General features: G+C 33.1%; 1 protein-coding gene across 1 annotated transcript in view; it reads left to right on the top strand.

Annotated features, from left to right (window-relative positions):
• LOC127734067 (dual oxidase 2-like) overlaps positions 1-26,787 on the top strand; it is a 66,111-nt gene that overhangs the window by 14,263 nt on the left and 25,061 nt on the right. The window contains exons 3-14 of the mRNA XM_052243693.1: positions 1,301-1,462; positions 3,273-3,460; positions 4,007-4,241; positions 4,991-5,178; positions 6,803-6,896; positions 8,435-8,531; positions 9,704-9,818; positions 12,250-12,343; positions 12,795-12,967; positions 14,408-14,604; positions 19,600-19,745; positions 21,638-21,823. Of these exons, the coding sequence (XP_052099653.1) occupies positions 1,301-1,462; positions 3,273-3,460; positions 4,007-4,241; positions 4,991-5,178; positions 6,803-6,896; positions 8,435-8,531; positions 9,704-9,818; positions 12,250-12,343; positions 12,795-12,967; positions 14,408-14,604; positions 19,600-19,745; positions 21,638-21,823 (1,875 nt within the window). The remainder of the gene's footprint in view (positions 1-1,300; positions 1,463-3,272; positions 3,461-4,006; positions 4,242-4,990; positions 5,179-6,802; positions 6,897-8,434; positions 8,532-9,703; positions 9,819-12,249; positions 12,344-12,794; positions 12,968-14,407; positions 14,605-19,599; positions 19,746-21,637; positions 21,824-26,787) is intronic.

Raw genomic sequence — 26,787 nt, 5'->3', positions numbered from 1 at the left:
TTTTTTTCTTTTTTTCCTTTTTTTTATCTTTTAAAATTTTCCAATTTAAGTTGGTTATTTCTGATTTATATTTAAAAGCAAATAATAATGATATGGTAGGAGATACACACCAAACAGGATGTGTAAATTATTATATAATGAGTATTGTGCAATAGCAAGAAATTTTCAATTGCACAGTATTGCACAATAGCAAGAAATCTTCAATTGCACAGTATTGCGCAATAGCAAGAAATCTTCAATTGCACAGTATTGCGCAATAGCAAGAAATATCCAATAGCACAATATTGCGCAATAGCAAGAAATTGTCAATTGTACAGTATTGCGCAATAGCAAGAAATATTCAATTGCACAGTATTGTGCAAAAGAAGATACTTTGTATAAATTGCTTATTTCTTGATCAATTTCAATGGGGTTTTATTCTTGAATTCTTGGGGTTCTTTAATATGCTGAATCTAACCGTGTATTAAGTTTTTGGATTTTGGGCCCCGTTTTTAAATTGGTCCACATTGAGGTCCAAAGGGTCCAAAATTTAACTTTGTTTGATTTCATCAAAAATTGAATTATTGGGGTTCTTTGATATGCCGAATCTAACCGTGTATTTAGATTCTTAATTTTTGGTTCCGTTTTCAAATTGGTCTACATTAAGGTCCAAAGGGTCCAAAATTAAACTTAGTTTGATTTTAACAAAAATTTAAATTTTAGGGTTCTTTGATATGCTGAATCTAAACATGTATTTAGATTTTTGATTATGGGCCCAGTTTTCAAGTTGGTCAAAATCGGGGTCCAAAATTAAACTTTGTTTGATTTCAACAAAAATTGAATATATGGGGTTCTTTGATATGCTGAATCTAACCATGTACTTAGATTTTTGATTTTTGGGCCCCGTTATCAACTTTGTCCACATTGAGGTCAAAAGGGTCCAAAATTAAACTTTGTTTGATTTCATCAAAAATTGAATTCTTGGGGTTCTTTGATATGCTGAATCTAACCATGTATTTAGATTTTGGATATTGGACCATAATAGGTGAATGTCCAATTTAAATTTTTTAAGTTCTTAGACCACATTCATTCTGTGTCAGAAACCTATGCTGTTTCAAATATTTAATCACAATCCAAATTCAGAGCTGTATCAAGCTTGAATGTTGTGTCCATACTTGCCCAGGGTTCGACCTTTGCGGTCGTATCAAGCTGCGCCCTGCGGAGCATTTTATTTTTATTTGTTTCAGTAATAAAAAGATTTACAATAGGTAAATTTATCAGTATTACACATGCCCTGCTAAGGTATGCATTATTTTTATAGATACTCATCTGTTACGAAAAAGTAAAGTTGGTTATGCTGATGGAGTATATCACATGGCCGGACCCATGCGGCCAAATCCTTTCGAGATCAGTAGTGCAGCACTTAGAGGACCAATGGGACTTGGATCACCAAGAGGAAGAAATGCTATGATTACTTATTTTGGTAAGATTCTTGTGAGGATTATGTTAGCATATTTATTTAAATGTAGGTTTATTTTATATTCATTTATACCACATTCAAAATAATTAGTTTGTTAAAAAAGATTCACTTTGTTTCTTTTTTGTGAATAATATTATTCATGTATTCCAAGAGAATTTAATATTAAATGATTCAGGATTTTAGTAGAAAATGCATTTGATTCCTCAAGGAATATATATTACTGAATAAAAAGAGATGTCTTGTATAGGTCAATTAGGCTGCAAACCAACAACACAAATGTTTCAACATTCCTGAAAGACAAATAGAGGCCAACATACAGTAATTAACAATAGGTGTTTATGCAATAAAACTCTAAATCTTCTTGAGTCATCAAAAGTTGTTAATACATATGAGTGGTTTTCTTTACTTATTTTACTGCTCTGATATTTGATTTACCTATTGTTAATATATTTGAGTGATATTCTGTACTCATTTTACTGATCTGATATTTGATTTACCTATTGTTAATACATTTGAGTCGAATTCTTTACTCATTTTACTGCTCTGATATTTGATTTACCTATTGTTAATACATTTGAGTCGAATTCTTTACTCATTTTACTGCTCTGATATTTGATTTACCTATTGTTAATACATTTGAGTGATATTCTTTACTCATTTTACTGCTCTGATATTTGATTTACCTATTGTTAATACATTTGAGTCGAATTCTTTACTCATTTTACTGCTCTGATATTTGATTTACCTATTGTTAATACATTTTAGTCGAATTCTTTACTCATTTTACTCAGCTCTGATTATTGATTTACCTATTGTTAATACATTTAGTGGTTTTCTTTACTTATTTTACTGCTCTGATATTTGATTTTCCTATTGTTAATACATTTGAGTGGTATTCTGTACTCATTTTACTGATCTGATATTTGATTTACCTATTGTTAATACATTTGAGTGGTATTCTGTACTAATTTTACTGCTCTGATATTTGATTTACCTATTGTTAATACATTTGAGTGGTATTCTGTACTCATTTTACTGCCCTGATATTTGATTTACCTATTGTTAATACATTTGAGTGGTATTCTGTACTCATTTTACTGCCCTGATATTTGATTTACCTATTGTTAATACATTTAGTGGTTTTCTTTACTTATTTTACTACTCTGATATTTGATTTACCCCTGAAGGGTCATGGTACTCTAAATTTGTGTTCATCTTTTTTAATACCTTTAGTTGAATGATTTGTCTTGCCTGCAGCAAATGTTGTGTAGCAAGAAATGGGTATTACTTCTTTAATGACATCATGGTCATAGTTGTCATCACTTAATGTTGAGTCCATTCCAGAATAAGTACTTAGGATATTTCATTGATATTTTGTGAACAGGAACATCAGCATCTGTGCATCTCATTTGCTTACAGCATATCAGGCGGCATGATCAGTGACTTTAAAAATTTGAGCATAAAATTTTTTGACATGATGATTAGGCATATTTATAGGATGAAGTATTTATGATATAGCATTAAAAAAATGTTGTGCTGTCACACTCTCTGTACAATGCATACAGCAGGGCGTTTACTGTCATTTAATTAGTGATAAGATAACAGCATCATTCCTAACTTGAAAAATTGGGCTTTTTTCTTTAAATGTTACGAAAACAGAACAGCTGAAAACAAGATCTACTTTGGTGAGTTCCAAATTTTATTCATTACTTCTGTCCTGAGCAGTGTACTATATAAAAATAAGGAGATGTGGTATGATTGTTTTTCCAAAAACGTTTTCATGAACAGTTATTATGCTGCTATAAAATTTTAGGTCAGCAAGTTGTAGAAGAAATCATGGATTCTCAGAGACCTGGCTGTCCTAGAGAATTTGAAAATATTGATGTACCTAAGGGTCATGACCTCTTCGATATAGAGGGTAAAGGCAATGTACAGTTACCATTTTTACGGTCTCGATATGACTTCAGAACAGGACAATCACCTAATAACCCTAGACAACAGGTACTTGTATTACTTACTAATGTATGATAATGGGCATCTCCTTCAGTTGTGCCCATTTAAAAGAAATATCTATCAGATGGTTAAATTCTAACTGCTAGTTGATGTATACTTTCATTTTTTATCAGCAGTATAAAGTTCATTGAGCAGTAATTGGCTCCGAGTTGTTTCTGATTACCAAATGTCAGCTGTTCCAATTCTGAAGAAGGTTACACACTTATGGGATGTGGGATATAGGGGATTAAAAAAATGGGGATGTGGGATATATATGTAGGGAAAAAAAGTGGGATCTGGGAAAAAAGGGTGAAAAGTGTGAAAAAAAATTACAAAAAAGTTGGATTTGGGAAATGAGAACCTCTGTCTCACTCCCTTAATTGCTTTTAAAAATTTCATATGAAAAAAAAATAGATAACTTCAAATTTTAATAGACATAATAATGTTTAAAGTTATAATAAAAGTTTTTAAGGGACCAGTTTGCTAATTTAAGTAAATTTTTTGAAGTGATGTTTTTTTAATTTTATGAAACTAACTTGATAGTGATGTTTATAGATATCTGAAATAACACCATATATTGACGGTCAACTAATGTATGGACCAGCAAAAGCATGGACAGATGCTATAAGGGAATTCCGTGGAGGACGACTGAAAGCATTAGATGATAAACCACATCCTATAAGCATGAGCTTACCCGATAGAAATAACATCAGATTACCATACGCCAATCCACCCAATCCTAGAGAAACAACAAGAGAAACTAGACTCAGAGGTGTTAATAGATTTTGGAGTAAGTGTCATTCAAACCTGTTTTCATGATTGTAGAAGTGCTTCTGGTTATACTTTTATATACTGCAAATTCAGAAATTTTTGTAAGGTTTTTATAATTGCTTAAATAGAAAAGAGATATGTTATGCAAAAATACAAACTTTTATTATTTAAAAAAATTTAATTATATCATTAGAAATGGTAGCATTATTTATATGCAGCCTTACCTTAATTACTATAATTAATCTGGCATTTTTGTCCATGGTTCAACATTTGCATTAATAAATGCAAGCAAAAAATTCTGAATTTACAGTCGTTCATTTATTCAAAAGTTGAATTAATGTTTGCATTCCCATTTATGTGAAGATAAAGTAAGTATAAAAACTGGTATTAATTTCGTAGAGTACTGTGGATACATTATAATTTGTGGAATACCAATAATCATGGATCTGTGGTTATAGGTAAACAAAGAAATCAAATATTCAACTAAGTACAAATATTCTATAGGCATGTATGCAGACTTGGGCAAAACCATGAAATCAAATATCCACGAAGATACAATTTTTCCTCAATCCACAAAAATTCTTATCAACAAAAATAAATGAATTCACAGTAATAAATATGTATAAAATATTTGCCACCGAATGTTTAGCAAACAACAACCTTTTAATTGTTCATGCAGATCAAATTGGACACCTTTACCACTATGTATGTATGTAACTCATCCTGATCAGGTATATTATTACTGACAGAGTATTTATAATCTTTCAGGACTTGGTAATCCTAGAGGTTTTGAAAACCCATTTTTGCTGTCATTTGGAGTACTTTGGTTCCGATTACATAACTTCTATGCCAACAAGACTGCCACCAACAATGGATGGACATCAGATGAAGATTTATTTAAATTTGATGAGAGAATATTTAACCAAGCTAGGAAGATGGTTGTTGGTATTTACCAGGTAGGCACCTTGATTACTGTTCTGTTTATTCTCGCATGCAAACCTCTGTTAGTTTGTCCTTTTGTCTGTTCATCCCTTATCAGGTTTACGATTTGATTTAATTAAGGGAGTTTGTGATCACATCAACTTGAAACTTAGTACATTCATTATAATGTGAACTTTTTAAGATATATGCCAAAGAAGGGTTTTGACCAGATTTCACGGTTTACTGAACCTGGAAATGTGATATTGTAAAATCAGTACATTCGTTGGTTTAAAAATCATCTGTTGCAATTACTTGGCATCTGTTATTGCTTTTGTCCATTTAAATTTGAATAACATCGTCTCCTTTTAAACTTACTGGGCCTGTTAGAACTAAACTTTGCCACAATCATCCTTGGGGTATTTAGTTAAAAAAATATGTCATATGATTTTGTCTGCCAACCAACATGACCCCCAATGCTAAAAATAGAACATAAGTGTAAAATGCAAGTAATTTTTTAATTCCTTGAAAACCGTAATCTGGCATACTAAATCAAGATCTACCTGATGTTCTCTTTGAACAAAATTATGCATCTTGTTATAGAAGTTGTTGCCCTTAAATGATGATTTTTTTTTGCGAATTTTTTGCTTTTGGTATATTATTTTCAAAAACTTTAAATACAAAAAGTCATTAGCAAGACAAGATCAGCAAATAAGTTAACATGGCTAAAATCATCAGTCTACTATTATTTGGAGTTAATGCCCTTAAGATATAATTTTAACTAATTTTTGCAACAATGCTATAATCTTGAAAATTATTATGAACAGAGAGAATCTTAAGACAGCAAAAAGGATCAGCTAGACAAGATCTTCAAATAAGTCAATATGGCCAAAATTTTCTGTCAACTTCCTTTAGGAGTTATTGCCCTTGCATGATGTTTTTATCTCTTTTTTCATTTTTGGCAAAGATGATAAAAGGTAGAGAGATACATTAAAACAGCAAACATTATCAGCAAAATAAGATATAACTAGTAATTAAGGACTGAGATTGTCAGTCAATTCCTTAAAGCAGTTAGTGCTCTTCAATGATAATGATTTTTACCCATTGTTTAGGTATTTGGCAAAAACTATTATAGATAGAGAGAAACTGTAAACTCGAAAAGAATCAGATAGACAAGATCTCCAATTAAGTCAATATGATGGAAATAGTCAGTACATCTTGAAGGAGTGATTTCCCTTCAATATAAATTTTGCAAAAATATAATATATAGAAATCAAGAGAAAATGTAAAAAGAAGATAAGTAAGACGATACCTACAAATAAGTCAATAATCTCTAAACCATCAGCCAACCCCAATAAGGAGTTATTGCCCTTTCAATGACAATTTTTACTCATTTTCTGTGTTTAAAAAAGAATTGAAAGTTAACAGGAAAATCTTTCACTTGGAAAGAATGATAAACTGCATGCTATATAAACAGGGTGTTATTTTATGTTTTAAATTTATAAGGAAATTTAGCCTTCCGTCTGTTATTGTTCATCCTGTCAGTATTATGTCAATAAAACCTCCTTTTCAGTACATGTTGATATGTCATCACTCAAATTTCATCTAAAAAAAAAAGTATCCACTATCTTGAGTATATGAATTTTTACTGTTTTTTTGTAGAAAATTGTGTTTTATGATTGGCTACCAAGATGGTTGAAAATAGAAAGTAATAATCAGACATTCTTTGACCTTTCAGCAAGAATACCATATAGAGGTTTGTAATAATAAGTTCATTTTAAGCACCATTTGTAAACAAGCTTTATTGAGGTGTAATACCACCAAATCATAGTACGTCACATCCGGTTGCATACGAAAATAGGTCAAAAAAATATTTCCCTTGAATTTGACAGTTGTAGGTAATTGATCCTACATTTCATTGCAGTAAAACATTTCTGAGTCATAAACATATATCTTGGGTATTTCAAAGCACCATTATTTCTTTATTTGGGGTTTCTATAGAATATTTTGGAAACTTGAGGTTACATGGTTACTAAAGCTTGTACACAGGTTAAAAAAGGGGGGAAATTTGATTGGTTAACTTCCAGTGATGGTTATTTTCTTATATGCAATGAAATGTTATGTGAAATTTTTTCTATAGTACTGGACAGGATAAAACTTTACTCATGCCAAGTATTTGTTTATTTGAAACAAAGATAAATTCTGCACAATTTTTTGAAAAGTGCAAATTTAACAAAGACTAATAGGGGAAAATCAATGGTGGTATTACACCTTGAGGAAATCTTAATTTGAGATATAAAACTTAAAATCATTTAACCTATAAATGTTTGTACACTTTCAGTGGAAGACTAATTTCTGTTTTCAGCGGAGAACCTATAACCAGTGAATATATTTCAGTACATGAATAACTTGCATGTCCCATTACACAAGCATTTCTATCTTTAAACACTGTCAATATACTGATGTTATTCATGCTTTTTGTAGAAATGATTTGTCATAATAAATTTTGTGTTTTTGGCTATGATTTGACTTTATTACCATTGATAAAACATGACTTTGTTAGCTTTGTTGTGACAACCATTGATAACACATGACTTTGTTAGCTTTGTTGAGACAACCATTGATAAAACATGACTAAGTTGTTAGCTTTGTTGAGACAACCATTAATAAATCATGACTTTGTTAGCTTTGTTGTGACAATGTCAAAACTTTGCTTATGATATGACAAATTGTCTGGACATCAACAAATCTGTTTCAGGACGAAATATTTTGAACCATAAGGAAAATTCATTTTCAACCTAATTTTGGTGAAAAATGTGACTTTTCGTTTCAATTTTTTTTTCCATATTTTGTGGCAAATAAAGCAGAATGTGGATGCACAAAAAAAGAATACTATATCACATCATTAACTAATGAAAAATCTAATATGACATGCTATTTTCACTTTGTTAACAACAGCGTGATAAAATTCTAAATATATATAATTAGTGCAGCCTCAGAAATAATCATATTAATGACTATTACAATTTACATCCAAAGTAAATCCACATGTATCGTAACCTATGTGCAAATCGCTCGTGATAGAATTTGAATATAAAGGCTGAAAATGTGGAAATTTTAAAACAAATCTATAGTTTGCATTAGTTATTTCTTAATCTTAAACTTGATTTAATAATGCCCCAAAAGATATTATAATTAATTTTTTTGTTTTAGGATATTTTCTGATTATACTGTCGAGTCTGGCATTGTGTAACTACATATATTGAGTAAGTTATGATTTGTTTTGTGTTGTAGGTTATGATCCAACAGTTCACCCTGGTATAACACATGAATTTCAGACATCAGCAATGAGATTTGGACATACACTAGTGACACCTGGTCTGTGGAGAAGGTAAGCATCAAGGGAATGTACCCTCCACATAGGAGTAAAATATTTTTTAATAGTTCCAAGAAGTGATGGCCAGAGTTCGTTGATGGGTAATCTTTTTAAAAAAATATTCAGATTGAAACAGGTTAATGTGATTTGAACATGAACAGTGTTAACTCGTTTTAGTCAGTAGGAATATGAATAAGATGATACTATTATCATTTAACAGAACTTTGCTGAAGTAAACAATTCTGAATTTGTATAACAGAGCTGCTTGGAAGTAAATGATACTGCTATTATGTAACAGAGCTTCTCTGAATAAAATGATACTTATAGGTTCCATAACAAGGGAGAATTTGAAATCGGTTGATATCAAATGATATTCTATTCACAGGAGTTGTTAAACCTATTTTTATGGCAAAAATTATCTTTATTGTAGAAAATTTCGCAAAAAAGTTGAAGGCTGTACTTTGACCTATAATGGTTTAATTTTACAAATTGTGACTTAGATGGAGAGTTGTCTCATTGGCACTCATACTACATCTTTTTATATCTATTTTGGTCTGTAAACATTTGATGCCATATGTCTGCTTCTGCTGATGTCAAACGTTAACATCAGGCCTTAAACTAGATTTATAAATTTTTTTAGAATAATTATTGTACTCAGACTTTAAAATCAAACTATCAAATACTGGATTTGGTGTTTCAAGAACAAATTATGTACTCTGAGTACTAAATAAAGTTTTATGACTGAAAGGCCAATCTTTTAAAGCTTTTCGTATGCTTCAGAATGGAATAGAATTTTACATGAAAATGATTTTCAGGTAATAAAATGTGAATGTTATGTTAATTATTGAAGAAATCACATATCAATGTTGTCACAGTGGGAAAGAGGTAAAATAGTCCATTGTAACCTTTGAATGTCATCATTGACCTAACATAAATCCAATCGAAATGTGGCAGTTTTGCATCACATTGCAGGATAGGTCAACCATATTAAAGTATTTTTCATATCATTTATTCGTATCACTCTTGATTCAGTGTGATGCAGGAAGTAGATAACAGACCACAACCATAAGAGAATGTCATTGTATAACAGAGCTGCTCTGAATTAGATGTTAATGTTATCATTTACAGACAGTTCACTTATTTTGCTGAAAAGAGGTGCACTTTCTTAAATGATTGTTATTTTATAGAGCTGCTCCAAGTGGTAATGATCAATGTCCTTGGATTCCAAGTAAGGTTAACATAGCTGGTCAACCAGGAGAGGTTCATGCGTTAAGATTGTGCAATGCCTATTGGAACTCTCAGGTCAGTTAACAAGTAATACAAATGAACAATTTATTGTAAGTTGTCGAACTCTCTTCCAATACCTTCAATTTAGTCAGTTTTTATTCATCATAAGGGAATATTGAACCAAAAATTTGAAGCATTTGCACTTCTATCTATAATAGCCTTTATCAAAGTTACAATATGGGGAGAAGGGAAACAGAACTCATAAGTAAACTTTAATACTCTGTTGTTACAAAAGGAGGGGGTACTGTAAATTCAGAAATTATTGCATGCATTTATTATTGCGATTTTGTCATTTTAGACTAAAATGCGATTTTAATTTTTGCGATACTGAGAAAAATCCTGTTTAATTCATATAAAAAATATCAAAATGTGAGTTTAAATTATTGTGATTATAACCCTGTCGCATTTTTCGCAATAATAAAACATCGCAATAATTTCTGAATTTACAGGATGCTTGCTAATGTCTGTTCATCCTTCTATTTGTTCACCCGTCCCATAATATTTTGGTTTTTTTTTCCAGGTTTTTCTACAAATCAGAGCTCCCTGAAATTTTGTATCACACTTCATGGGAGCAGGCTATGTGATTCATTTTCATATTCATCACTCACCCATTCCTGTTAACAGAATACTTATATATTCTAATAAAAAATGTCCATTATTTGTGTTGTAATGCTAGTTATGTTACAATTTTTCCATAATTTATAGCAGCTTTAGCATAATCACTTTGGCAACAACCCCTGAACCTGATTTTTTGTCTGTTTCTAGGGATTCAATATAAACCTTGGCACCTTTTGATTACATATCATTTTAGATCCTAGGTTACAGCAATGGTTTTCTAAAGCTTTTAGATCCTAGGTTACAGCAAGGGTTTTAGATCCTGGGTTACAGCAAGGGTTTTAGATCCAAGGTTACAGCAAGGGTTTTAGATCCTAGGTTACTGGAAGGGTTTTAGATCATGGGTTACAGCGAGGGTTTTAGATCCTGGGTTACAGCGAGGGTTTTAGATCCGGGGTTACAGCAAGGGTTTTAGATCTGGGGTTACAGCAAGGGTTTTAGATCCTGGGTTACAGCAAGGGTTTTTGATCCTGGGTTACAGCAAGGGTTTTAGATCCTAGGTTACAGCAAGGGTTTTAGATCCTGGGTTTCAGCAAGGGTTTTAGATCCTCGGTTACAGCAAGGGTTTTAGATCCTGGGTTACAGCAAGGGTTTTTGATCCTGGGTTACAGCAAGGGTTTTAGATCCTAGGTTACAGCAAGGGTTTTAGATCCTGGGTTACAGCGAGGGTTTAAGATCCTGGGTTACAGCGAGGGCTTTAGATCCTGGGTTGCAGCAAGGGTTTTAGATCCTGGGTTACAGCAAGGGATTAGATCCTGGGTTACAGCAAGGGTTTTAGATCCTGGGTTACAGCATGGGTTTGGGATCCGGGGTTACAGCAAGGGATTTAGATCCTAGGTTACAGCAAGGGTTTTAGATCCTGGGTTACAGCAAGGGTTTTAGATCCTGGGTTACTGCAAGGGTTTCAGATCCTGGGTAACAGCAAGGGTTTTAGATCCTAGGTTACAGCAAGGGTTTTAGATCTAGGTTACAGCAAGAGTTTTAGATCCTGGGTTACAGCAAGGGTTTTAGATCCTGGGTTACAGCAAGGGTTTCAGATCCTGGGTTACAGCAAGGGTTTTAGATCCTAGGTTACAGCAAGGGTTTTAGATCTAGGTTACAGCAAGAGTTTTAGATCCAAGGTTACAGCAAGGGTTTTAGATCCTGGGTTACAGCAAGGGTTTCAGATCCTGGGTTACAGCAAGGGTTTTAGATCCTAGGTTACATCAAGGGTTTTAGATCTAGGTTACAGCAAGGGTTTTAGATCCTAGGTTACAGCAAGGGTTTTCTAAAGCTTTTAAGTCACAAGAATGCAGAAAATTGACGTATTTTGATATCACCAAAATATGCTGACCTTAGTGCTTATGAAGAGATTTGTTTTACCTAACATTAAAGAACAAAATTGTGACCTCTTTGATATTTTATGATAAAGTTGAAATTCGAGGTCATCTTTTGCCAAAAGTGAACCTTAACCTTCGGTTTAGGGCTTCATGTCAGCCAGAATAAAAAAGGATTAAACTTTTAAAAAAAATTATTTTTATTTTGTTTTCTTCTAAAAATTGAAAAAAATGGGTCAGAGAATCTGTAAACTAACAAATACAAAAACTCTTGCTTAACTAACATAAGGTTGATAAGTCTTGTGAACTGTGGTTTTGTGCAGTAAAAATCAAATTTCAATAAATATGTCAATACCAATATTGATTAATTGTCATTGAGGAGAAATGTAAATCATTGTCAGTCAAGGATTGAATGGTGTGAGGGTTAATATTTAGTGATCCCATATGGTTATTTGTTTATGATGAGATTCTAGATTTAAAGATGGTGTATAAAGGATATTTTTTTATGTTGTCAGGAATCTGTAACAGAGGATGTTGATGCTTTGTTTAGAGGGATGGCCTCAACATTGGCAGAACGAGAGGATAATATAATGGTAGCTGATTTGGCAGGTATATATCAGTGATAGTTGCTTCTTAAATGTAGGTTGTTTTATAGTAACACATCCAGTACACATGTTTTGAACAGAGATTCATACATTCCAGGATATGAAAAAATGAGGCTTTTTAGAAGGCATCTTTTATGATAATAAAAAGATGTACTGTCAGTGATTAAAATTTGGTTATCTTGCTATAGTAATAATATTTTATCAGTAAATGTCAGGTCTCAGCTCTTGTATATATAATAGATCATTTTATTGATGTTGAAATGATAGTATGTAGTTTCAAGTTTTATCATTATTATATAGACACTTTACATTTACTTTGCTAGATTTCACGAACTTTTCTGTCCTTCTAGAATTCTTTTTCTTACACATTAGATGATCATTATGATGGATGGATTACATTAATGAAATTTTAAAAAGTACAACTTTTTTTAACAATATTTTAATATTTTTTTAAGGAGATGTATTTGGACCATTAGAATTCTCAAGGCGTGATCTAGGTGCAATAAATATTCAGAGAGCACGAGACCATGGGTTGCCTGATTATCAGTCAGTAAGAGAAGCATTTGGTCTCCCAAGACTGGAGAGTTTTGAAGCAATGCATAATGGCTCTATTGATACAAACCTTAAAGTAAGATATAATTACCTAATTTATTTGTTTGATTGTTCTTTAAACATTCATATATTTATATGATAATCAGTTTCAAGGAAACTTAGTGCCCAGGAAAAACTTAACATAAAATTTAATGGAATCTTAAAGGAGTAGTTCAATGTTGGGCCAAGTTGGTTAAATCAAATGTAGTTCAAACTGTCTCTAATTTGCAGAATAAAATGTTGGATCTACATACTTTGATAAAACATTGTTATTTTGGTTTAAAATAGAAACCATCTTATTACTATGTACTAGTTATGTTTGTGAAAAGCAAGTGAATTGTAAGTAAGCCATCACAATTTTTTCATTGTATGATCAGTCATTATTATCAGATTGAGTGGCATCATAAGCCAGCCCCTGAGACTATACGATGCAGTGCGGTAAATCTGCCCACATAAGGCTTTGATCGTATGTATTTCTCCTTAATTATATACAAATTGTATCAAATTTAATATAAATCGATTCACTAACAAATCAATTTTGAGGAGTTTTTTTTATCATTTCCCAAAGATATCTGAAATAAATTTTAAAATCAACAAATTAAGTGGGTCATCTGTATTTTAAAAAAAAATTGGTTTGTCTGGTAAATCTACCCATACGCTGTAAATATGTATGGAGGGCCAGTTTATTGCATCTCCTTAACAAAAGGGGATCTATTAATAGACCACTTATAAAGGGATTCCAGACAATTGAAAAAAACTAAAATTTCTAGACAGAAATGAGTTTTGAAAGTAATAATATGATTATCGTTAGCTTCAGGAACTGTTTTATATATATCACTAGATATTTTTGTAATAAAGGATTTTTTCTTTAAAATTTGACATGCAGTGATAATAAGTACAGTTCCAGTTCCTATGAATAAAATAGCAGACCAAATATTCACGGAAGTGACAATTACGAAAGTAAATGGGAGTGGGTGGGTTTACCGGACGGGCGGTATTACCGTACACTACTGTATGTAATCAATTATACATAGATATGTCATCAGGTTTTGTTGCATAGCATGCATCTGAGACTAGCATTTATATATACACATAGTCAGAGTAATCAAAACAAATAATTAAAGGAAATATGAGTAATTTTTTTTAAGAAAAGGGATAACATCTGCTCTTAAATTTGTAATATTATGCAAATAGCATGCTATGGAAGTAACAAATAGACTTCTTTCCAACACAGGCAGGAAAAACATAAGTTCGAAGCTCTTTTGATAATCATTTTAGGTTAGAATTATAATTTGTCACCCTGTACTGTCATCTTCAAATTCTAGTATTTCAACAACAAAAAGTATACATGGAGTTGAATCTGTTAAAGGAAAAATCTTCCTCAGAAGGTTCAGTAATTATGTAGGGAAATAGCTCTACAATGTCTGAAACGTGTACAGATACACTCAACATGACACATCTTCAATTTATTTTGTAGGCTATACAGAATCTTAAAAAACTGTATAAAGATGAGGGTCTCAATGACTCAGCTCCAAATGACGTTGATTTATTTGTTGGTGGGTTGATTGAGACCACATTAGATGGACCAGGACCATTGTTTACAGAAATAACTCTAGATCAGTTCCGTAGAATCAGAGATGGAGATAGGTTTTGGTATGAGAATAGGGATAATGGGTAAGTTTTCACATTATGGTATGAGTATAGGAAACAATGGGTAAGTTTTCACATTATGGTATGAGTATAGGAAACAATGGGTAAGTTTTCACATTATGGTATGAGTATAGGAAACAATGGGTAAGTTTTCACATTATGGTATGAGTATAGGAAACAATGGGTAAGTTTTCACATTATGGTATGAGTATAGGAAACAATGGGTAAGTTTTCACATTATGGTATGAGTATATAAAACAATTGGTAAGTTTTCACATTATGGTATGAGTATAGGAAACAAGGGGTAAGTTTTCACATTATGGTATGAGTATAGGAAACAATAAGTAAGTTTCCACTTTATGGTACGAGTATAGGAAACAATGGATAAGTTTTCACATTATGGTATGAGTATAGGAAACAATGGGTAAGTTTTCACATTATGGTATGAGTATAGGAAACAATGGGTAAGTTTTCACATAATAGTATGAGAATAGGAAAAATGGGTAAGTTTTCACATTATGGTATGACAATATGAAAAATGGGTAAGTTTTCACATTATGGTATGAGTATAGGAAACAATGAGTAAGTTTTCACATTATGGTATGAGTATAGGAAACAATGGATAAGTTTTCACATTATGGTATGAGTATAGGAAACAATGGGTAAGTTTTCGCATTATTGTATGAGTATAGGAAACAATAAGTAAGTTTTCACATTATGGTATGAGAATATGAAAAATGGGTAAGTTTTGACATAATGGTATGAGAATATGAAAAATGGGTAAGTTTTCACATAATGGTATGAGAATAGGAAAAATGGGTAAATTTTCACATTATGATATGAGAATAGGGAAAATGGGTAAGTTTTCACATAATGTATGAGAATAGGAAAAATGGGTAAGTTTTCACATTATGGTATGAGAATATGAAAAATGGGTAAGTTTTCACATAATGGTATGAGAATAGGAAAAATGGGTAAATTTTCACATTATGATATGAGAATAGGGAAAATGGGTGTTTTCACATAATGGTATGAGAATAGGAAAAATGGGTAAGTTTTCACATTATGGTATGAGTATAGGAAACAATGGGTAAGTTTTCACATTATGGTATGAGTATAGGAAACAATGGGTAAGTTTTCACATTATGGTATGAGTATAGGAAACAATGGGTAAGTTTTCACATTATGGTATGAGTATAGGAAACAATGGATAAGTTTTCACATTATGGTATGAGTATAGGAAACAATGGGTAAGTTTTCGCATTATTGTATGAGAATATGAAAAATGGGTAAGTTTTGACATAATGGTATGAGAATATGAAAAATGGGTAAGTTTTCACATAATGGTATGAGAATAGGAAAAATGGGTAAATTTTCACATTATGATATGAGAATAGGGAAAATGGGTAAGTTTTCACATAATGGTATGAGAATAGGAAAAATGGGTAAGTTTTCACATAATGGTATGAGAATAGGAAAAATTGGTAAATTTTTACATTATGATATGAGAATAGGGAAAATGGGTAAGTTTTCACATAATGGTATGAGAATAGGAAAAATGGGTAAGTTTTCACATTATGGTATGAGAATAGGAAAAATGGGTAAGTTTTCACATTATGGTGTGAGAAAACAAAAACTGGGTAAGTTTTTACATTATTGTATGAGAATTCAAAAAATGGGTAAGTTTTCACATTATGGTATAAGAATATGAAAATGGATAAGTTTTCACATTATGGTATGAGAATAGGAAAAATGGGTAAGTTTTCACATAATGGTATGAGAATAGGAAAAATTGGTAATTTTTGACATTATGGTATGAGAATAGGAAAAATGGGTAAGTTTTCACATTATGGTATGAGAATAGGAAAAATGGGTAATTTTTCACTTTATGGTATGAAAATAGGAAAAATGGGTAAGTTTTCACATTATCAGTATGGTGTGAGAATAGGGAAAATGGGTAACTTTTCACATTATGGTATGAAAATAGGAAAAATGGGAAAGTTTTCACTTTATGGTATGAGAATAGGAAAAGTTTTAAATTTTTAGTGTGAGTATAGAGAAAATGGATAAGTTGTCAAAAAATAGAAGTTCCTTTATGATATAACTTCCAAGGGGAAGAAATATTCTGTAGTACTATTTCAGATGGAACAAACATTACAATATTTGTTTTTAACAGAATAAAGGGTATAGAATGTTTGTTCTAACAGGAACAGATATTATGGCATTGTTTATAACAAAGTTTCCACAGAACTTCTGTTTGGACGGAACAAACATCATAACATTGACAAAGTTTTCACATTTGAAAATAAATTGTGTGAAAGTAATAAATTGGGATTAACCTGTTACATATATTTCATGTGATGGAGTTTTGTTTTCAGTAGTAAAGCATATAGACTTTGCTATATCTATATGTCAAATAGATGAGCAGGGATGTGAACTTGGCTCAGTTCACATATTTTTCTAGAATTCTTAAAAGAGAAAAAAACTGGAAAATTAATTGGGTAATTAACTCTGAATTTCTCATAAAATGTTGGCTATCTCCATTTAATTAATAGCTTCTTTGCAACTTTGTCCCAAGTTTTAATTCCTTGTCATCAGCATTTCACTTGTGTTTGTTTGTCTGTTCTGGTTTATTTTTGTTTTAAGGTACAGATCTTAAACAGCTTCAAATCAAATAGAAATGATTTTTTCATTTAGTAGACATGTTATGGATTATAATGAGGTCCATTCAAACAATTGATCACTAAGTTTTTTTTTTGGCTTACATGGGTACAGATACGCAATTCATTTCAGGTAGGCGATAATGGTAGCCTTTTCCTCAATTCCTCTGATCATATCATAAACTTGGATTTGTATGATGGCTTGTTTTGAAGCTGAGACATTTTCACATCTGTGGTTAAATTTTCTGGGTATGAAGTGAGATTCGTTTTTCCCTAATTTAGCAAACCCCGAAAAGTCTTTTGTGATGCGGCTTCTCGAGGTAAAAAATCCCTCTTTCACTCAATATATAAAGTTCTTTGAAAATGTAGTTCTAATGCATACATTTAATAACTCCATAGTTTTTGTCGAGCCTGCGACTTTTGTCGCAGAAAGCTCGACATGGGGATAGTGATCCGGTGGCAGCATTAACTAACTTCTTAAAAGCTTAATATTTCAGAAGGTAGAAGACCTGAATGCTTCATATGTTAAATAAGATGCCTTATGATATGAAGTTTCCGTCTGTTATATGTCCACTGTCCTTGACCTCATTTTCATGGTTCAGTGACTACTTGAAAAAGATTTTTTGTAATGTTAATTTCTCTCTTATTATGAGTAATAGGATAACTGTATTTGGTATGTGCGTACCTTGCAAGGTCCTCATTCCTGTCAGACAGTTTTCACTTGACCTCGACCTCATTTCATGGATCAGTGAACAAGGTTAAGTTTTCATGGTCAAGTCCATATCTCAGATACTATAAGCAATAGGTCTACTATATTTGGTCTATGTAATGATTGTAAGGTGTACATGTCCAACTGGCAGGTGTCATCTGACCTTGACCTCATTTTCATGGTTCAGTGGTCATAGTTTAGTTTTTGTGTTTAATCTGTTTTTCTAATACTGTATGCAGTAGGTCATCTATATTTGGTATATGGAAATATTTTACGATGTACATGTCAGTCTTGCAGGTTTTATTTGACCTTGACCTCATTTTCACGGTTCATTGCTCAATGTTAAGTTTTTGTGTTTTGGTCTGTTTTTCTAATACTGTATGCAGTAGGTGAATTATATTTGGTGTATGGAAATATTTTACAATGTACATGTCAGTCTGGCAGGTTTTATTTGACCTTGACCTTGACCTCATTTTCACGGTTCATTGCTCAATGTTAAGTTTTTGTGTTTTGGTCTGTTTTTCTAATACTGTATGCAGTAGGTCAACTATATTTGGTGTATGGAAATATTTTACGATGTACATGTCAGTCTGGCAGGTTTTATTTGACCTTGACCTTGACCTCATTTTCACGGTTCATTGCTCAATGTTAAGTTTTTGTGGTTTGGTCTGTTTTTCTAATACTGCATGCAGTAGGTCAACTATATTTGGTGTATGGAAATATTTTACGATGTACATGTCAGTCTGGCAGGTTTTATTTGACCTTGACCTCATTTTCATGGTTCATTTCTTATGTTAAGTTTTTGTGTTTTGGTCTGTTTTTCTTAAACTTTAAGCAATAGGTCAACTATATTTGGTGTATGGAATGATTGTAAGGTGTATATGTCTGTCTGGCAGGTATCATCTGACCTTGACCTCATTTCCATGGTTGATTGGTCAATGTTCAGTTTTCCTGGTTAACTTTGTTTCTTAGATACTTTAAGCAATATGTCAACTATATTTGATGCATGGAATGATTTTAAAGTTTACATGTCTGTCTGGCAGGGTTCATCTGACCTTGACTTCATTTTCATGGTTCATTGGTCAGTATAGAATTTCCATGGTTTGGTCTGTTTCTTTTATACTATAAGCAATAGGTCATCTATATTCTGTGTATGGAATGATTGTATTAAAGGTGTACATGTATTTCCGGCTTGGTTTATCTGACCTTGACCTCATTTTCTTGGATCATAAATGTTAATGTGATACTTGTAGAAAACATTTATATGAAGGACTATCAACATAAAATCAATGGTCAGTATAGTAGGCAAGACATTTCAGTGTGTGCACTCTTGTTACACCTTTATGCTATGATCCTCTGCTCTCCAAATCAGCACAAATAGTTCAGCTCAGTCACTTGTTAAGAATTGAAACATGTCCAATATCACTACACCAAGATTTTTTGTTTACGCACAACTTTTGAGGCGCATTAGGGATATTGACCCAGTTGCAATTGACGGGACATACTTGATAGTTAGCACTGAGTTACATTGGCATTAGCATCAAGGTTATAGAATCTTCTTCTCTAAGATACTTATATTTTTCATTTTTTACATGTTTATATTACTGGTAGTTAAAGCATGTTAAAATACTTTTTCCATTTTGTTTTCAGTTTGTTCAGTGATACTGAATTGAATGAGCTAAATTCCATGACATTGGGTGGAGTAATTGCTTTAGTGACAAATGTCAAGGTCGATGGTCAGTCAGGCGTCAATGTCAATAACAGAGAAGTTCAGCAGGATGTCTTTATACACAGCGGTACTGTGGTTTAGACTCATTTTTAGCTCACCTTTCCAAAGGAAATGTGAGCTTTTGCCATCACTTTGCGTCCGTCGTCGTCGTTGTCATCCGTCCGGTGTAAACTATTTCAAACATCTTCTCCTCTTAAACTACAGAACCAATTCCAACCAAACTTAAGATGAATTATCCTTAGGGTATCTAGAATATACTTTGTGTGTTATTTTCTGTTTCGTCAAAAAACATGGCCGCCATGGCTAAAAATAGACCATAGGGGTTAAATGCAGTTTTTGGCTTTTATCTCTGAAACCAAAGCATTTAGAGCAAATCTGACATGGGATTAAAATGTTCATCAGGCGAAGATCTATCCCTGACGAATTTTCAGATGCATCAGACAACCCGTTGGAGGGTTGCTGCCCCTGAATTTGTAATTTTAAGGAAATTTTGCAGTTTTTGGTTATTATCTTGAATATTATTATAGATAGAGATAAACTGTAAACAACAATAATGTTCAGCAAAGTAAGATCTACAAATAAGTTAAACATGACCAAAATTGTCAATTGACCCCTTAAGGAGTTATTGCTCTTTAAAGTCAATTTTTAACAATTTTTCCTAAATTTTTGTGATCTTTTTCAAAAATCTCCTCCCCTTTTAACTACTGAGACAAATTTTACCAATCTTGGCCACAATCATCATTAGGGTATCTTGTTTAAAAAATATGTCCGATGACCCCGCCTACCAACCAACATGGCCAACATGGCTAAATAAAGGCAACAGTAGTACACCGCTGTTCGAAACTCATAAATCGATAGAGATAAAAACAAATCCGGGTTACAAACTAAAACTGAGGGAAACGCATCAAATATAAGAGGAGATTAACGACACAACAAAAACACAACATTAAAATGTAACACACACAGAAACAACTATAATATAACAATGGCCATTTTCCTGACTTGGAAAAATAGAACATAGGGGTAAAAAGCAGTTTTTGGCTTTTAGCTCTGAAACCAGAGCATTTAGAGCAAATCTGACAGGGGTAAAAATGTTCATCAGGGTTAAGGTCTACCTGCATTGGAATTTTCAGACGAATCAGACAACCAGTTGTTGGGTTGCTGCCCTGAATTGGTAATTTTAAGGAAATTTTGCAGTTTTTGGTTATTTTGAATATTATTTTAGATAGAGATAAACTGTAAACAGCAATATGTTCAGCAAAGTAAGATCTACAAATAAGTCAACATGACCAAAATTGTCAATTGACATTTTATTGGAGTTATTGTCCTTTAAAGTCATTTTCTGCAATTTTTTGGTAATTTTTGTAAACTTTTTTCAAAAATCTTCTGCTTTTAATTAAACTACTGGGCCAAATTAAACCAAACTTAGGGTATCTAATACTTTTTATTATGATTTAAACCTTATTTTACATGATTTCCAAAAACACAGTAGATACAGGTGAGCGACACAGGCTCTTGAGAGCCTCTAGTTTTATTTTTTTCAAATCTCAATATTTTAATTATTTTATGAATTGTAAACTCCTCCCTTGGTTCTGTAAATATTTAAGTTCTTCAGAAGAAATCATATCTACCCTTTCATAAATTACAGTTTGTGGAAACTTTCTATTAATTGCATCTTTTCATTAACTGTTATATAATACAGATACTGTAAATTTAGAAAATATTGCGATTGTTTTATTAATGCGAATAATGCGACTGGGTGAGTATTGCAATAATAAGAACTTGCATTCTGATACATATAGCTGAATGCAGATTTTCCTGACAATGCAATAATTAATCTGGCATTTTTGTCCATGCATTAAATGCACACAATAATTCTGAATTTACAGTAAAACAACAGTTCTGCAACACCCACTCCCTTAAGCAATGAAATATCTTTAAAAATAAATTTAATTGCAGGAAACAGTGATCCATGTCCACAACCTGCTCAGTTAAATATAAATACTGCAGTATCTGTTCCACTAAACAATGGTATTAACCGTACAATCATTGAGAACTGTGTACCTTGGCAGACATATGACTATTTCTCTGGCAGTGAAATTTGGTTTCCTTTGACATTCACAGTTCTAGCTCTGTTTATTCCAGGTAAGAAATTTTCTTAGTTCTTACTCTTGTGTCCCAGCCAATTTTTGTCGAGCCTTCGACTTTTGTCGAAAAAGCGAGACATAGCGATCCTACATTCCGTCGGCGTCGTCGTCGTCGTCGTCGTCGTCGGCGGCGGCGTCCACAAATATTCACTGTGTGGTTAAAGTTTTTGAAATTTTAATAACTTTCTTAAACTATCCTGGATTTCTACCAAACTTGGACAGAAGCTTGTTTATGATCATAAGATAATATTCAAAAGTAAATTTTGTAAAAAAAAAATTCCATTTTTTCCGTATTTTACTTATAAGTGGACTTAGTTTTTCTGCCAGGAAACATTACATTCACTCTGTGGTTAAAGTTTTTGAAATTTTAATAACTTTCTTAAACTATCCTGGATTTCTACCAAACTTGGACAGAAGCTTGTTTATGATCATAAGATTATATTCAAAAGTAAATTTTGTAAAAAAAAAATTCCATTTTTTCCGTATTTTACTTATAAGTGGACTTAGTTTTTCTGCCAGGAAACATTACATTCACTCTGTGGTTAAAGTTTTTGAAATTTTAATAACTTCCTTAAACTATCCTGGATTTCTACCAAACTTGGAAAGAAGCTTGTTTATGATCATAAGATAGTATCCAAAGTAAATTTTGTAAAAAAAAAATTCCATTTTTTCCGTATTTTACTTATAAATGGACTTAGTTTTTCTGCCAGTTAACATTACATTCACTCTGTGGTTAAAGTTTTTAAAATTTTAACAACTTTCTTAAACTATCCTGGATTTGTACCACACTTGGACAGAAGCTTGTTTATGATCAAAAGCTAGTATCTAGAAGGAAATTTTGATAAAATTTTGTTCCATTTTTTCTGTATTTTACTTATAAATGGACTTAGTTTTTCTTCCAGTCAACAGTACATACATTCTGCAGTTTAAGTTTTTAAAACATTTATTAGATTGATAAACTATCCTGGATTTTTACCAAACTTGGACAGAAGCTTCTTACAATCAAAAGATAGTATCGAGAGGAATATTTTTATCAATTTTTTTCCTCATTTTTGTTGAGCCTACGATTAACACCAAAAGTAGGCGAGACACTGGGTTCCGCGGAACCCTTACAAATTTTTTATGTTTACTGTTAATTTGGTAAGCAATAAAGTAAAAGTTCAGGCTGTCTGCATGGTAATCATAACATAGTAATTTAGTTAACCAGTATAGAGTTCTTACTGTGCAAGTTTCTGAGAATTACATAGTTCTAGGTGTGTTCCAGTTAATCATTACAGTTCGGACTGTTACAGTTAATCATTACATAGTTCTGGCTGTGTTCCTTATTGAGTAATCATTACTTAGTTCTTGCTGTGTTCAAGGAAATTATTGCATAGTGCCAGCTGTGTTCCAGGTAAACATTAATTAGTTCTGACTGTGTACTAGGTAATCCTTGCATAGTGCCAGCTGTGTTCCAGGTAATAATTACTTAGTTCTGACTTTGTAGTAGGTAATCCTTGCATAGTGCCAGCTGTGTTCCAGGTAAACATTAATAAGTTCTGACTGTGTACTAGGTAATCCTTGCATAGTGCCAGCTGTGTTCCAGGTAATAATTACTTAGTTCTGACTTTGTAGTAGGTAATCCTTGCATAGTGCCAGCTGTGTTACAAGTAAACATTAATTAGTTCTGACTGTGTACTAGGTAATCCTTGCATAGTGCCAGCTGTGTTCCAAGTAATCATTACTTAGTTCTGACTGTGTACTAGGTAATCCTTGCATAGTGCCAGCTGTGTTCCAGGTAATAATTACTTAGTTCTGACTTTGTAGTAGGTAATCCTTGCATAGTGCCAGCTGTGTTCCAGGTAATAATTACTTAGTTCTGACTTTGTAGTAGGTAATCCTTGCATAGTGCCAGCTGTGTTCCAGGTAAACATTAATTAGTTCTGACTGTGTACTAGGTAATCCTTGCATAGTGCCAGCTGTGTTCCAGGTAAACATTAATTAGTTCTGACTGTGTACTAGGTAATCCTTGCATAGTGCCAGCTGTGTTCCAGGTAATAATTACTTAGTTCTGACTTTGTAGTAGGTAATCCTTGCATAGTGCCAGCTGTGTTCCAGGTAAACATTAATTAGTTCTGACTGTGTACTAGGTAATCCTTGCATAGTGCCAGCTGTGTTCCAGGTAATAATTACTTAGTTCTGACTTTGTAGTAGGTAATCCTTGCATAGTGCCAGCTGTGTTCCAGGTAATAATTACTTAGTTCTGACTTTGTAGTAGGTAATCCTTGCATAGTGCCAGCTGTGTTCCAGGTAAACATTAATTAGTTCTGACTGTGTACTAGGTAATCCTTGCATAGTGCCAGCTGTGTTCCAGGTAATAATTACTTAGTTCTGACTTTGTAGTAGGTAATCCTTGCATAGTGCCAGCTGTGTTCCAGGTAAACATTAATTAGTTCTGACTGTGTACTAGGTAATCCTTGCATAGTGCCAGCTGTGTTCCAGGTAATAATTACTTAGTTCTGACTTTGTAGTAGGTAATCCTTGCATAGTGCCAGCTGTGTTCCAGGTAAACATTAATTAGTTCTGACTGTGTACTAGGTAATCCTTGCATAGTGCCAGCTGTGTTCCAGGTAATAATTACTTAGTTCTGACTTTGTAGTAGGTAATCCTTGCATAGTGCCAGCTGTGTTCCAGGTAAACATTAATTAGTTCTGACTGTGTACTAGGTAATCCTTGCATAGTGCCAGCTGTGTTCCAGGTAATAATTACTTAGTTCTGACTTTGTAGTAGGTAATCCTTGCATAGTGCCAGCTGTGTTCCAGGTAATAATTACTTAGTTCTGACTTTGTAGTAGGTAATCCTTGCATAGTGCCAGCTGTGTTCCAGGTAAACATTAATTAGTTCTGACTGTGTACTAGGTAATCCTTGCATAGTGCCAGCTGTGTTCCAGGTAATAATTACTTAGTTCTGACTTTGTAGTAGGTAATCCTTGCATAGTGCCAGCTGTGTTCCAGGTAAACATTAATTAGTTCTGACTGTGTACTAGGTAATCCTTGCATAGTGCCAGCTGTGTTCCAGGTAATAATTACTTAGTTCTGACTTTGTAGTAGGTAATCCTTGCATAGTGCCAGCTGTGTTCCAGGTAAACATTAATTAGTTCTGACTGTGTACTAGGTAATCCTTGCATAGTGCCAGCTGTGTTCCAGGTAATAATTACTTAGTTCTGACTTTGTAGTAGGTAATCCTTGCATAGTGCCAGCTGTGTTCCAGGTAATTATTACTTAGTTCTGACTTTGTAGTAGGTAATCCTTGCATAGTGCCAGCTGTGTTCCAGGTAATTATTAATTAGTTCCGACTGTGTACTAGGTAATCCTTGCATAGTGCCAGCTGTGTTCCAGGTAATAATTACTTAGTTCTGACTTTGTAGTAGGTAATCCTTGCATAGTGCCAGCTGTGTTCCAGGTAATTATTACTTAGTTCTGACTGTGTACTAGGTAATCCTTGCATAGTGCCAGCTGTGTTCCAGGTAAACATTAATTAGTTCTGACTGTGTACTAGGTAATCCTTGCATAGTGCCAGCTGTGTTCCAGGTAATAATTACTTAGTTCTGACTTTGTAGTAGGTAATCCTTGCATAGTGCCAGCTGTGTTCCAGGTAATTATTACTTAGTTCTGACTGTGTACTAGGTAATCCTTGCATAGTGCCAGCTGTGTTCCAGGTAAACATTAATTAGTTCTGACTGTGTACTATGTAATCCTTGCATAGTGCCAGCTGTGTTCCAGGTAATTATTACTTAGTTCTGACTGTGTACTAGGTAATCCTTGCATAGTGCCAGCTGTGTTCCATGTAAACATTAGTTAGTTCTGACTGTATTAGGTAATCCTTGCATAGTGCTAGCTGTGTTCCAGGTAAATCATAATTATTTCTGACTGTGTACTAGGTAATCCTTGCATAGTGCCAGCTGTGTTACAAGTAAACATTACTTAGTTCTGACTGTGTACTAGGTAATCCTTGCATAGTGCCAGCTGTGTTCCATGTAAACATTAGTTAGTTCTGACTGTATTAGGTAATCCTTGCATAGTGCTAGCTGTGTTCCAGGTAAATCATAATTATTTCTGACTGTGTACTAGGTAATCCTTGCATAGTGCCAGCTGTGTTACAAGTAAACATTACTTAGTTCTGACTGTGTACTAGGTAATCCTTGCATAGTGCTAGCTGTGTTACAAGTAAACATTACTTAGTTCTGACTGTGTACTAGGTAATCCTTGCATAGTGCTAGCTGTGTTCCAGGTAAATCATAATTATTTCTGACTGTGTACTAGGTAATCCTTGCATAGTGCCAGCTGTGTTACAAGTAAACATTACTTAGTTCTGACTGTGTACTAGGTAATCCTTGCATAGTGCTAGCTGTGTTACAAGTAAACATTACTTAGTTCTGACTGTATTAGGTAATCCTTGCATAGTGCTAGCTGTGTTCCAGGTAATTATTACTTAGTTCTGACTGTGTACTAGGTAATCCTTGCATAGTGCCAGCTGTGTTCCATGTAAACATTAGTTAGTTCTGACTGTATTAGGTAATCCTTGCATAGTGCTAGCTGTGTTCCAGGTAAATCATAATTATTTCTGACTGTGTACTAGGTAATCCTTGCATAGTGCCAGCTGTGTTACAAGTAAACATTACTTAGTTCTGACTGTGTACTAGGTAATCCTTGCATAGTGCTAGCTGTGTTACAAGTAAACATTACTTAGTTCTGACTGTGTACTAGGTAATCCTTGCATAGTGCTAGCTGTGTTCCAGGTAAATCATAATTATTTCTGACTGTGTACTAGGTAATCCTTGCATAGTGCCAGCTGTGTTACAAGTAAACATTACTTAGTTCTGACTGTGTACTAGGTAATCCTTGCATAGTGCTAGCTGTGTTACAAGTAAACATTACTTAGTTCTGACTGTGTACTAGGTAATCCTTGCATAGTGCTAGCTGT

Source organism: Mytilus californianus, unplaced genomic scaffold (assembly GCF_021869535.1).
Source record: "Mytilus californianus isolate M0D057914Y unplaced genomic scaffold, xbMytCali1.0.p SCAF_3, whole genome shotgun sequence".
Classification (NCBI taxonomy): Eukaryota; Metazoa; Mollusca; class Bivalvia; order Mytilida; family Mytilidae; genus Mytilus; species Mytilus californianus.
The sequence above is the reverse complement of the archived record's forward strand: the minus strand, read 5'-3'. Positions and strand labels throughout refer to the sequence as shown.